This window comes from Anopheles darlingi, chromosome 3 (genome assembly GCF_943734745.1).
Source record: "Anopheles darlingi chromosome 3, idAnoDarlMG_H_01, whole genome shotgun sequence".
NCBI lineage: Eukaryota > Metazoa > Arthropoda > Insecta > Diptera > Culicidae > Anopheles > Anopheles darlingi.
The window spans coordinates 60,411,669-60,422,681 of record NC_064875.1 but is presented as its reverse complement, the minus strand read 5'-3'; the positions used below and the strand labels follow the sequence as shown (position 1 = coordinate 60,422,681).

At 48.3% G+C, this 11,013-nt stretch overlaps 1 protein-coding gene across 1 annotated transcript; it reads right to left on the bottom strand.

Moving 5' to 3' along the window:
- Positions 1–6,223: 6,223 nt before the first annotated feature.
- LOC125954738 (peritrophin-1-like) lies at positions 6,224–7,261 on the bottom strand. Its single transcript, XM_049685264.1, has 2 exons — positions 7,133–7,261; positions 6,224–7,070 (listed from the first exon to the last, which is right to left on the bottom strand). Exons 1-2 carry the CDS (start codon positions 7,140–7,142, stop codon positions 6,409–6,411), a joined length of 672 nt encoding a protein of 223 aa, XP_049541221.1. The 5' UTR covers positions 7,143–7,261; the 3' UTR covers positions 6,224–6,408.
- Between the last annotated feature and the right edge of the window lie 3,752 nt (positions 7,262–11,013).

Sequence of the window (11,013 nt, the reverse complement as noted above, 5' to 3'; positions counted from 1 at the left end):
CGACTTGCAGCAGTGAAATTGCATAGATTTAGGCGATATCGATCGCCGGAACCACTCGCTGCTCGCTAGGGGCAACCGCCAGGGCTACTATTGCTTTATCGCTTTATTGCTTTAACTAGATTGCTTCTCCGTTACGCATCGCATTGCATTGCTCGTTGTTATGTGTTAGTGTGTATGCGGTGTGTGTGTGTGCACGGTGTACGGTGTACGTGTTTTTGCTTTTGTTTTGTGTCGTTCGAAGAGGGAACCCACACACAGTGGCGGTCAGCATGAACATTCAGAACGCGAGAAGCGACGAGGCGACGAGGCGAAGGAGTGCGAGTACACCAGAGTACAAGAACGTACGTCAAAATAGTTCGAGTTCGAGGATCGGTCGTCCTTAGAAACGAGGCGCACGTAGATGGGGCGCAGTTCAGTCAGAGACAGTCAGGAGCGTGCCACTTGAAGGTAGTAGTGACGACAGTACAGAGCAACGTCGAAGGTAGGCTCGAGTTGCCAGAGTTGTCGACGACGACGACGACGACGAGCAGCTAGTTCAGGACAGAAAGGACGACCGACGATAGACGACGAAAGGTTATCCAAGTAGGGCCAGCGTGGCCAGCTTCATGGTGCTCCGACGACCGCCGCTTACGGACGACGACCACTCGCCGGGATCGCTTGTCCGGCCAGCATTAGCCTTCGATTGCCGACGGCGGTGGCGGTGGCGACGGCGGCGACGTGCTGATGCTGCTGCATCGGAAGCAGCATCAACAGCTGGCGCAACAACAACACCAATCCGTCGTCGTTGGTTAGAGGAGGGCACTCGATGTTGCGATACGACATCGAAACCACCGGTGCACCATCACCCGGTCCACTGGGAGTGCCGAGAGTCCTTGTTTCTGATAATGGCGCAAACGTTCCAGCACCAAGTAGCACATTCAAACTTTCACTTCAAAACCTTCATCCCTTTTGGGCCACGGACTCAGCGGATTAAACGCGCAACAGTCAAATCACGTACACAGTCACAGTCACACACACACGCGCGAGATGATTAGCGATATCACTGTCAAAAGACGTCACTCTGATTGGCCTTCTACTACTACTTTTTCGCTCACTTTCTGGCGCTGCTGGCTATCTCCGTTCCTATTTAGCCTGTGCCACTCCAAAAATTTCGCTTTCACCGGACGCGGATGAGCGAAGAAGGACAGACAGCAGGACAGCAGGACAGAGAGAGCGATGTAGAAGGGGATGGTTTTTAGAGTCTTTGAGAAGTAGTAGTAGTAGTAGTAGTAGTTGGTAGAAGTAGCGTAGAGTAGCGGTGTACACAAAAAACGGGAAAAGATTGATACAAGAGTGAGTAACGAGACAGAGAGAGAGAAACAAGGTTCCCGGCGCGCAACAACCGCACTGCACGAGCCGTTGAAGGATAATGATGCCGCCCCTTTGCGCTTACGCTTATGGTTGGCCGCTGCTGCCGAACCCCATAAAACCGCATGGTCGGTGGCACCGTCACCGGATGTTCATCCGAGCTGGCGAATGAAGGAATCCTTTCGGGAGCGCTGCATGAATCGCGGAAGTCCTTCGGGTGGGCATGAACTCCCGAACCGAAACCACCGACTTCGGACCGATCGTTCGTGATGAACAACGTGTGTTGGAAACGAAGGGATAGATAATGAAGATGTGGCGGCAGCGACGACCTTTCGTGCCTTCGTGCATTGCAATTGACGATCGGATCGAAGGACGATCGAAAGGGAGGGAAACTTGTTGATACACCTCGCCACCAGCGCGATCATCATTCATATTGGGAAAAGGGGAGTCGCTGCTGCTGCTTTTCGTTCGTTTTTTTTTATTCTGTTCGGCACGAGAAACGACGCAAAACGGTGTTCGTCCTTTGGTTTCGGTTCGATTCGTGTTCGGGTTCGGTTTCGTCCTCGGGGACGCGCTTCGCGAGCAGAAGGGTATGACCGTCGACGACGATCCCTTTAAAGTTAATATGTCGTGGCAACAGGGGGCACTAAGAGGTTCACAATCTCCGTTACAACAGCTATGGTGGGGTGTTAGATGTTTGATGCTTCCGTTCTCCTCCGTTGTTCGAGGTATCAACATGGTTTTAAGGTGCAAAGAGCATAGCACAACTGATTTAAAGACACAGCAACAAATTGATAGAGTTGTTGTTTTTCATTAAAGCTAAGCAAAGTACAAAACTCAGCAATACTTTGCGCTTTAAAATTATGTCTCAGTAATAGTCGGCTTATGGAAGCAAAACATAGAAGACGTTTTCCTGAATCTAATTTTTTAAAATTTATTTATGTAAAGCTTATTCCTTTTCACAATGTTTTTCTTGTGTTTTCTCTAGATTTTTAACATCCATGCTAGTGTATCCCGCGTTCTTAACTGCAGTGGCTTCTAGAAAAATGTGGATTTGTTTTTAACATGTACATGTTATTGGCCTAAGGAGCAGCCAACAAACTAATGAGGAAAACTTTAATAGCACCAAGTTTCTTCTTAAGGTGGTTGGAGACTTATTGCAATTATTTAGATTAAGCATTATGTAGGGTACAATTAAAACTGATATTTTTGGATGACTGACGCATTTCTCATAACGTTTGAATCATCAAACCTGTTGGATATTCAAAAGTGTATTTTAATTACCTTAAAATCACAGAAGCATATTCGCATATTTTCTATAGATCAAATTTATAGAGAACTATAAATTTAATAGGCGCTCGATCGTGAGCGGTGGAGGAATCTTCTGTGGCAAGCCAAGACCGCTCGTCGGTTGTAGCACCGGATAAGTAAGTAAGTAAGAAATTTATAAAATGTTTTATATAAAATGTGTTTAAATTGTTGCTATCAACCAAAACAGGTATCTTGAACATATTTAGGATTAGTATTGCTTACTCATAAACACAAACCATGTTACTCTATCAAATGGAAACATTAATTGTGCATTAGTCCGTTCTTTGCTTTTTTTTCCTCCGTAACCACACCATTTAATAACCATTTTACATTGCTCATTAACATAGCAAACGTTCGCGAATTCCCACCAATCATATCCTTTTTGATACTTTTGCTGCTGTTTTGTTGCTCGTTGTACAACGCTTTGCTCGAAACTTTGTCTCTCGCTCGGATCCGATCCCATCCGTCTCCCGTTGGTCTCATAACCTCCTTCGCCGCACCTTCGCCAAGATGAAGCATGTCATTTCCATCTCGACAGACCAGCAGGAGACCGGCCGCTGGGGGCCGCTAGCCCTGTTGCTCTGTTTCGCTCCCAAAGGACACCCGCCATCAGGCGAACCGGCGAGCGGAGCGAGTCGACGAGTTTTATGACGTTTTACTACCTACTACGCCGTGCCGTTGATCCCTTTTTCCTTTTGCTTTTACAACATTCTCTTTTTCTTTTTACTCTTACTCTTCGAAGCATCATCACTTCCGTGATGTAACAATCAAAACTCGGTCAAGGTTTCGGCTCGGGTCACTAGAGTTTCTCTGTCGCACTCTCTCCCTCTCTGCCTCCGGCGCTTGGGATTTCCTCAAGCTGACCGAAAACTTTGCGGCCTCTCCTCCTGGGATGTTAAGCGATATTTTTTGGGGGGGGGAGAACGATAAGTCCACGAAGCAGCATTTCCACCGATGTGGTACCGATACATTCCGAGACAAATGGGTTCTTGGAAACGAAATCGAAATGGAAATCGAGAAAAACAGACTGGCTGGCGGCAGCCTCTAGAATTTGGCTAAACAATTGTTTTGCGAAAGGATTTTCCGATTTTTTTTGCTCTCTTCTGACAACCGCACAGAGAAACCACCAAGAGGCAGCATTTTATGTTGTTACAAAAGCGTTCCTGCCGCTTCTGTTGCTGTCTTCCGCCCTGAAGAGTCTTTTTCCCCGTGATGTTTTCCTCTTTTCTTCGACTCTTCAACAGCTGGATCCGCTTGGTGAGCGAAGGAGAACCGGAATCCGATCCGAGGAAATTTTCCACGAAAATAAAGCCCGGTTCGCACCGCAAACCGGCTTGGCGTCGGCTGTGTCGATGGGTGACTAATTGGCCAGCCACGTGCCCGTGTGGGGGTTAGCTTTTTATGGCGAGTGCCGTTGCCATGGTGGGTTGGCTGAAGATATCGTTGGTTTTTTTTCAAGCATCCTGTGGCCCATGCGGTGCAGACAGAACACGATAATGAAGATATCGCGCGCTGTTAATGCGCGGAGCGTCTCGAGTGATTCTATTAGTGGTTTTATTAAACCTTTCGTTGACTGCTAAGAAACAGGGCAATTGCGCAATCGAATCCGGGGGAGCGTTCTATTTCGCCATTTTAAAGTCGGCTTACGAAACGACGACCGGCGCCAGAACGGTTGTACGTGCGCGCAAAGATCCACAATGCGGTTCTACTGATGGTTACATCACTCGCTTCGGCATCAACGGTCCGTGGCCTTATGCAATTCGTAACCTGTAGCATGTTCACCAGAACCTTAATTGAAGGGTAAAGGCTCTTGTTGGTTATAATTTCTCTCACAGTTTAAAGCTCCATTTTATTGCAGCATCAGAACCACACACACAATCACACAAACAGACTCTTACAGCTAATGACTGAGGCATTCTTTTGTTTGTTTCGTCGATGCCGACGCCGTGGCGCGCTCGAGAAAGAGTTGCGGAGTTTTCGATCTGTCTAGGTGTGCGTCTCGCAGATCTCCTAATGGGATACCGTATCCACGGCCGAGGACAGGAAGGAGGCGGCCTTTTTGTAGCAGGACGCCAGCATGTTAACGATTTCCTGCAACGCGGACTGTTCGCCCGCCGGTTCTTGCACGTAATCGGCTGTCTTGCCGGTCGCTGACAACAACGGTTTCACTGTCTCAACCTCTTCTTCTTGTGCTGCTGCTGCTACTGCTGCTGCTGCTGCTGCTGCTGCTGCTGCTGTCGCTGCATCCTTTTCGGCGACTTCATCGTCTGCTTTGGTTTTTGGTTCCTTAGTATCGGCGACCGTCGGCTTGACCTTCTCCGATGCCTTTTCGGCGACTACAACCTGCTTCTTAGTGGCTACGGCTGGGACTGCCACAGCTTCCTCTTCATTGTGATCTTCTTCATCCTCATCCTCTTCACCGATCGTTTCACGTTCAGCTAACAGTTCCTGTTCTGGTTTTGCAGATGCGTCCACCTCGGCCTCGGTTGTCGCTGTAACGGCTGCCACAGTGTTCTTTGCCGCCGGATTTGCGGGTGCATCTCCTTCACCTCCCGTATGGATCCGCCTTGGCGAAGCCATCGACAGTGCAACCGTTGCCGAAAGCAACATAACGACGATGACCACCGATCGATGCATCTCACTAGAAGCCAACGTCGTGATTGGTAAGCGAGCATTTATTCGTTAAACCTCACATCCTCCCAACAACCTACCTGAGTGTGGCGAACTTGCGAATCAACTTCTGAGGACGTCTGCGTGACTTCTCGCTGGAAGTCAATACCACGAAATGATATGCACCCTCACAGAGTTCTATGGTTTTATATATCGTGGCCCCTACATACTTTCGTACGGTGCGTGTGTGTGTGTGTCACACTTCACTCTAATCCACCTGGATGGACCGGCGGCATTGTTGGACCGATAAACTTCGCAGACACGAAGCGCTGGTCCGTTGCGTACCAAGTGTTATCTCGTCACTTGGGGTACTCTCGGTACGTGCCTTCTTGATGGAAAACATTTCAACCATCCCAAAACACTCGGTTTGCTGGTCGGTTAGCTAACGTCTAGGATGTGATAAGCCCATCGCCGCCATCGCCCATTACAATGAATCCATGAAATGTCTTCAATTGGGCATTTATTTAAGAATTTTGATAGAAACATCCAGCGCGAAACATCTCAAACTTCTCTGTTATCAAACAGTTACATGATAAGTTCAGGTTCAACGCATGGCTTCTCACTAAAAAACACGAAAAAAAAAACAAACAATCACTGACCAGCTGTTGGTCCCGATTTGCGTTGTTGTTTTGTCCCAAGTCCCGCGTTGTTGTTTTCATCAAACATTGTTTACTCTTGGACGGTGGCCGGAAAGGTTATTGTTTTTTCTGCCTGTGTAGAAGCGACCACCAGCGGCACGGTGCACGCGACTCGGCCAGTTGCTTCCGGATAGGTGAAGAAAACGGTTTCACCAGCGACAGTGAAGTGACATAAGGCCGCTCTTGACTTACGTGCCGAGAAGGATAGAGCACCGTTCGGCATATTTTTTGGATACAGAATTACGGAGTAGCTGAACAACGTCATTGTTGCAAGTTGTGTGGAATGTCGTTGGACGTGTTACTTTGCTCGTAGCTCGGAAATCGAAGGTGGAAGTCGTTGCCATTGTTATCCATATCCACTAGGAACAATGTTTCAATTCCTTCAACGATTAACATGCACACTATCGACTTGAGGGGGGGAAAACAAGGTTGAAGGAAGGTTTTAGTGATTCAAAGCCAGCGTTCCAATCAGCAGCAAGATGGAGGACAGTGCCTTCAGTCCACGTGCTCCCGATTGCAGAATCGGCGTTTCGGTCGTCGTCGTCGTATCGTCCTCCGTTTCCCGCACGCGTATGCGATGCTTAACCTTCCAGGGGCTTCCATCCGCTACACACTGGCCGTTGGGTCGCTCGAAATCGCACCGACAGGCACCATGGTCCCAGTAGAGCCCCTTCGGACAGTGCAGCTCGATTGGTACGGTGGAAACGCAGGCATAGAACTTACGGCAATCGTCCGGGTGCGGCAACAGGATCACCTCTTCCGCCGGATTCGTTTCCAACGGGCAACGGTCAAGCTGGGCCGGACATTTACTGCTAACCACACCACCGTGCGCCTTAGTGGGACCAACGGAGTGCGAACACGGAGTGGCATCGTTGAGTGGCACCGTACAGGTGGCATCGAGTGAGTTCCACTGGAAACCGTTTGGACAGCTTTGCTCAATCTTTCTCGTACCAGCGCAAACAATGTACCGCCGACAATCGCTCGTTGGATGGGCCAGATGGTGCGTGGTGCCATCCGGCTGTGCATTCGAACAATCCACTGGAAGGATGCCGCTGCTGGCCGTGCTGCTGGCCAACAGTGTGGACAGCAAGCTAAAACCAAGCACTGCGTATACAAAACGTGTTAACGGGGAAGCTCAAAGTAACCGATTCGCAACAAAATCTTACCAAGAACCATCGCTTTTCGCTTACGTTGTGTGCAAACGGACGGAACGGAACTGATGTGCAGTTCCAGATAGAGAATCTATCATCTTTGATAGACTCGCACTCATTTATAGCCACCGACGTGGCGCTGATGCGGAGCAAACATCGGCGACAATTCCGTCAAGTGGTTCCCGGGCACCCTGGGCCTGTTTGTACGTACGTATGTTACACTTGTGGCAATGGTGACGTCATCTGTGGACTTTATCGCGGTTCCCGTTCATCAATCGTCGTGCCGGGTGTTTGCAATATGTCGACAAGCAGCAGAGAGCGCCTCATTTACAACCTCACATGTCATTAGTTCTATCACGAGTTACACCGCAGTCAGTATTTACATTGGAGTCGATAGTAACACCGCGAGGGTCACTGGAGAGCACCTGGTACAGGTGACAAGTCGTGGAACATTCCGAGAATTCCGCTTCCACAGAACGCAGTTCCCCAAAATCATGCTTCTTCGAAGACTTCCGAGAGCGGCTCTTCAACTAGAATCCGGAACTGCACTTTAATCCTAATTTCCTGGAAACGCCCCCCTCCACTCCCTTACTGTCTCACAGAGAACACCGGAAGAGAGGGGAAGATTGCTTCCATCCTCCTTCAATCCCGGAATGGTCGATGCTGATTGTCACCGAAACCAAATGAATTCTCCACCTCCCTTCGTTGGCTCCAACAAGATTCCACACTCGAGTCCACCATCACCTACGTGTTCCAATATGGTAACCTCCAACCTCCGACTAGAACCGACCACCCACCCACCCCGAGCGGCCTTTAACCTCGTTGCCGGTTGCTCTTTTAAAAAGTACACGGGATGCCAGATTAAATTACGCATTCAGACGCAATTGGATACATTTACATAAATTTACAAGCACTCGCACCAACACACACACAGAGAGACACACACATGAGCCTCGCACACGCTGCTGTTGCTGCTGCTACTGTTGATGATGGTGAGGACAGTATCCTCCACCACACCGCCCTCAGGGGAATGTCATCCTTTCGGGCATGCAGTACGCAGGGGATGAGAATCGACATATACTCGATGGCCTCACGGGCGATGAATTGACCTTTTACACCGATATACGGTACGGTTTTCGTTGTTGTTGTTGTCCAGACACCTCCAGACACCATCGCGCAGAGAGAGAAAGATAGAGAGAGAGAGAGAGAGGCAACGTTGTTATCATAAACTAGATCGTGCAAATCGATCGGAATCGAGATTGTGTTGTCCGAGCCGTCAGGACATTATTTGTGGTTTGTAACGAATAGCAAAGCAAAGCGACTCCTCACGGACTTCAATCTGATCATCTTCTCCCCTTTCTTTTGATAAGATGCAATCGGAGTCGAGGAAATTTGTCGCGAAGGGAATCACAACCCGACCCTGGTCGGCCATTTATAATCTGGGCCCCTTTTTCAAGTGGCCACATCAAAACTCGACCGGGGGGTTTGAGGAACAACGCCCCTTGGTATGTGTGTAAACCTGCACGTCATGGCCTCTCCGCTCTCTGGACCATTTGTTGCCCGGTTACTGTGACGACGCCGTTCGGTTCGGTTAATAGCTTATGGATGAGGCCACACATCGGAACAGCGAGTATGTGTGTGTGTGTGTGTGACCGGGGAAGGGTTGGCTCTATGGCCCCCGCGCCTAATTCAAAGATTGTCCCTTGAGTTGCTCCCGCTAAAGAAAGGGACATCAATCACCGATACCACTACCCACGGGGCCCGCGTTCGTTGGCAAAACATACGCGTCCTTGCAGGACAACAAAGAGAGAGAGAGAGTGAGAGAGAGAGACCCCCGGTCGACCGACCAACGGAGTGAAGATCCATTACTTCCTGCTCCTCGCTCCGTCTTGTCGACGGATTGCATTCTTGGTGGAAGTTCAGATGCTGTTCGGGAAGAGGAAGCAAAAAAGTATCACCAAAAGCATTGTGTGTCCGTGTGTGTGTGAGACCACCGCAACAGTGAGCTCGGAAGTGCTTTTCAAAATATCGTATCATTCATCCACCAAACACACACACACAAACACACACTTATGAGATGATGATGATGGGCGTTGGCGGAAGAGATCGCGAGCGAATCCAACAATCCGAAAACGGAAACTGCTGGGACTGGGGACTGTTACCACGTGGCACGTAATCAGTAGCAGCAGCAGTGGGAGAAGGAAAAGTAGGAAGACTTACCACAGTAATATCAGTGCTCTCAGCCTGAGAGTGTTGGCAAAGCGGAAAAAATCCTTTTTATCCACATAACTGCGCCCGGGATGAGGTATTTAGCAGACAGTATTGCGGTAGATGGATAGATGGATGGATGGACCGCAGGCAGGCATCCTATAGGGACCGGCACCTAGAGATGTCGACACTATTAATCATGTATAATTTTTAATAAACACAATCCCCATCGTACAGAGAGCACGAGTTCCGCTTCTTGGCACCGGAAGCAGGAACCGCACCGTGTAAGCGCACATGAGGTAGCCGGTGCCCCCGGGAGGAAGAAGAGGAAGAGGAAGAGGGAATTCTGGCGAGAGTGCTGAATTGTGCAGAATCATTAATCACCGATATTACACCGGTTCTACTTAGCAGTCGCTCTCCTTTCGTTCGCTCGCTGCTGTTGCTCTCCCGGGGTGTGTCAAAGTGTGTCTCGCAAAACTAGTAGTCTCAGTGGCTGACACTCTCGGTGGCGGCGGGAAACGGGAGGGAGGTATGTAAGCTGATGTAACAATATTTAACACATTTGAGCAGAAAGCGTCGTCGTCGTCGTCGTCGCGCGGGGTCGGGAAGAAAAACGACCAAACAAACCATATATTAAGAATGGGGCCAAGAAGAAGAAGTAGATCACAAGAGGGGTGAGGTCTGCGGACGATAGCGAGGTGACAGACCGAAGTACTTCCTGTTCCGGCACCCACAAGGATAGTGTGTGTGTGTGAATGTGTGATTTGTGTTTGGCAGGTTTTTAATTTATCACACTTCAGTCGAAAGGCGGTTCCGAGATCTCGCGATCATCGAAGGCGAGGGGTTGGGGAGCGATCATCAAGTGGAGTGGAGCTGACCTGGTCTGGCCAGGTGTTCAACAGTTTAGTAATGGAAGATACTTCAGCAACTTTTTGCAACGTGAGAAGGAGCAACCGGGGAAAAGCGTTTTGGCGCTCGAGGGTCATTACTATCTTTTGAAGCACTTCGTTCGTGAAGTAGCAGCGGGAAACCGGGTTTTTGCCGGACAGTGTTAAGGGTTAACTGAGTTTTGGTAAAAACCAACGGGAGAAAACAGGGTGTTTACCCTTTATTTGGATGCGAAGAGAAAACTCATTCAAACTCGTAAATGAATTCTGTTCGTGAAGAACTAAATCATAATAGTTTATGTTGAGCCTGTTATCTTTATTTAATTCATACTTCACAACGATCATCATGTTGAAAATCGTCCAGTAAAGGCATCAACTGAGGAAGAAATAATAAAAGATATTGGCGTTCAAAATTTCAACGATCAAATAGACGATATTCTTTTCAGACACTTGAAAATCATCTACCACTTATGGAGTTACGGTTCGAAGGTTGATTTTACACACAATATCATTGTAAAAGAAGGAATTTTCATCTTTATAGTTCTTTTATTCTTTCTTTAATCTTTTCTTCTTTTAATCTTTCTTTCTTTAAAATCTAGAGCTTGTGTTAGACCCACTATCATTGAATTTTGGGAGCCACTAAAATCGTCATGGAATATTTGAATCTAACTCTGTTTATAAACATTTTTGTTAAGCATAATGGTACCTTAAAATTTATGTAATTACTTCACAAATGAATAGTTGTGTGAATCTCAAAAGATCAGCTTCTGAGAACGAGTCCAAAATTATTTGTTTCAGCAG